The following is a 3,019-nucleotide window of genomic DNA, read 5'->3' as shown; positions in this document are numbered from 1 at the left end:
TATAACTTTTCTCTAAAATGTTTTGTGAGAATCTATGTTCGTAGATAATTTAGCTATCACGGGAATTTAGATATCGCTGTTTGTGTGTAAAGGAAGATAGAGGGATTCGTAGGGTTTAAGAAATGACAAATTCTACATTCACGTTGATTCAAAGAAACGAACCGAAACATATAGTGTTTGATAGCCATAATCCTATTCTAATAGCCAGGATTCAGCCAAAAGGCGATCCAACAGACCTAATATAGTTAGGTGTTGATCAGGCGTCCGATACAGACCACAGGCCACCCGGTCTATGGGCCGGGGCGTTATTGATATATGTTATTTTTATATTAAAATGTATTAAAAAATAAAAATGTATTAAAAATATTATATCCAATAGATCGGTCCGGGGCACGATAGGATCCTGGATCCGCTTGATCAGGTACACTATCATTGTATCATATTCACGTACCCTTAGGTAGTGTTTCGTTGAAGAGTCAAGTAGAACGGAACCGTTCTGTCCCAGTTTTGTTATTGTTTGGTTACAAAGTAACTAGAACAGAATGACTCCAACTAGGGAATATTCTCCTCAGATCCGGAACCATTCCGCTCCAAAAAATCAATGGGACGGAGCCGCTCCGTTCCAATCCCGCTCTCACAGTCACGCTCCGTTCCGTTCACTCTGCAACCAAACAAAAAACAGAACCGCTCTATTCCAGATTACCAAACACATAACAGAGTGGCTCCGTTCCTAGAATCAAGAATGGAACGGCTCCGTTCTATTTGGCTCCTCAACCAAACACTACCTTAATCACAGCGTTGGCCTCGCCAACCGCTCCGCACATCGCACCCTTGAACCACAATCAACCGTGCTGTCAGCTGCTATTGATGCACAAGACACACACATCAAGCACCTTAAATCCTGAATCGACAGCCTTTAATGTCACAATGAATGCGACGACGAAAACTGAGCAACGCCTTCCCCCACCCATTTGGCCATCGCCAGCTGTCCATTCGCGTATCCGACAGCTTCCAGGACGGATCGAAACCGTCGGTGCCACCCATCAGCTCTTGGATCCTACGGCTCAGAAAACCAGACGCACGGCTTGCCCACCAACACACAACACCTCTGCATCTGACCTCAGGCGCAGCGGATCCGAGCACGGCCACACCACCCGCGCGGCTCATCATAAAGAGGCGGGCTGCTGCCCCTCCCCTCCTCGCGCCGCTTGCTTTGTCCGTTGTCGCAGAGCGAGGAAGCACGCAGAGAGTGAGTAAAAAAGAAAGAGAGGGATGCCAATGGAGAGGTCGGTGTCGTGCGCGGAGAGGGGCAGCACGTTCGGCGGCGGGGCGGCGGTGGACGTCCGGAGCTACAGCGCCTCCTACGCGAGGCCCCAGCCGCGGCCGCCGACGTCCAGGGTGCAGCGCGCCAGGAGCGTGAGCGCGTGGACGCGCCCGGCGCCGCCGCCCGTGCAGCGGACCGGGAGCACCAAGAGCGGCGCCGCCGCGGCCCGCCCCACCCCGGGGCTCAACCTGCGCTCGTACAGCGCCTCCTACGCGGCCTCCTACGGGCCCAGCCTTGTCGGCGGCGGCGGCGGCGGCGGTGGCGGCGGGGAGCTGAAGCGCTCCGGCAGCGTCACCAACTGGACCTCCGCCAACCGCCGCTCCGTCAACCTCAGGGGGTACACGCCGTCCTTCGCCGCGCTGGACGACACCGCCGCGGCGGTCCCGGCGCCCAGGAAGGTGCAGGCGGTGATGGACGACGCCGAGCTGCAGCGGAGGAAGCGCCTGGTCGTGTACAAGACCTACGACGTCGAGGGGAAGGTCCGGGAGTCGGTGCGCCGCGGCGTAAACTGGATCAAGGGGAAGTGCTCCAGCGTGGTGTACGGCTGGTGGTGATCGCTAGCTCCATCGTCGGCCCAGCCCACCCCGCCACCGGCCGATCTCTCCGCCGTTCCGGTCCATCAGAGTGGTACTACTACCTATGAGTTGAGCCTTTCTTGGTGCACGCCCATCGTACCTCCTCTTGTTTCTTCTCCCTTGATCTTTTTCCCCTCTTGGAGTTAGGATTTTTTTTGGTTTTATCTTTAGGAGATGGATTTGGTGGTATGTAGAATGAGCAGTGGAGCTTCTCTTGGTGATTTGTGAGGGTGGGGAGGTTGGGTGGTGGTGACATGGCTGTTGGGATGACAAATCCCAAGAGAATGCTTCAGGCTGTGGTGTCCTACTCCTTTGTACAGATGAGATATATCATCTTTCCAGCATACTTGCTAGTATCTGGTCTATGTAAATATAGGTGCTGCATATATAGAATAAGACTTTTGTAAATTACTACTCCCTCCGATGTCTTTCCGACAACGGCACAGTATATAAAGTATAGCTTTAATCAATATTTTTCTTTTTAAATATAAATACACTTTTAATATATTTATACTTCAATAAAAGTACTTATTAAGATAGATCGTTACATATAAATATTAGGTTTCAAAACTAAATAATAAAACATGTATTTGTAGTCAAAATTTTATAAGTTTGACTTAAACTTTATCCAAAACGATAAATAATAGAACATCGGAGTAAGAAGTAGTCCTGCATACATCCTCTAAAAAAATATTTTATGTCCTTTATATCTTATACTCCAGCATCCTCTAAATTTAATCCTCTATATAAACATTATTGTTACTAGACTTCGTTTTCTATATTCTTTTCGTATGGGCCGCCCACAAAAAAAGTCGTTTGTACGTGCCATACTATAATGCGGTGTATATTATTTTTTTCTTCACCTAAAGTAGTATGCTTTTTATTAAAAAGTTCCATTCGCACATCTCAAAGAAAAATTACTATACATATTAGGCAATTCATAGTATTAGTAGTATTACATGTAAAATAAGAGATTTACGATGTAAATAATACTGTTTACAAAGTTAAAGTTTGAAATAGGGAACGAGATACAGTAGTCGCTGCAGATAGCCTTGCATTCTTACCGCATGATGTTGTTCCCATTCTTCATTATTTACTAGTCAGTTGTTCGTACTTTGCT

General features: G+C 48.1%; 1 protein-coding gene across 1 annotated transcript; it reads left to right on the top strand.

The window, feature by feature from the left end:
- The first annotated feature begins 470 nt into the window (after nt 1-470).
- LOC103627094 (uncharacterized) lies at nt 471-2,369 on the top strand. The gene has a single exon (XM_008647417.4). It carries the CDS (start codon nt 1,273-1,275, stop codon nt 1,876-1,878), a length of 606 nt encoding a protein of 201 aa, XP_008645639.1. The 5' UTR covers nt 471-1,272; the 3' UTR covers nt 1,879-2,369.
- Nucleotides 2,370-3,019: the final 650 nt, after the last annotated feature.

The sequence above is a fragment of the Zea mays genome, chromosome 5, assembly GCF_902167145.1.
Source record: "Zea mays cultivar B73 chromosome 5, Zm-B73-REFERENCE-NAM-5.0, whole genome shotgun sequence".
NCBI lineage: Eukaryota > Viridiplantae > Streptophyta > Magnoliopsida > Poales > Poaceae > Zea > Zea mays.
The sequence above is the reverse complement of the archived record's forward strand: the minus strand, read 5'-3'. Positions and strand labels throughout refer to the sequence as shown.

What these genes read in the sequence shown, in the direction of transcription:
- LOC103627094 (XM_008647417.4), top strand. Translation starts at nt 1,273, where the DNA reads ATGCCAATGGAGAGGTCGGTGTCGTGCGCGGAGAGGGGCAGCACGTTC.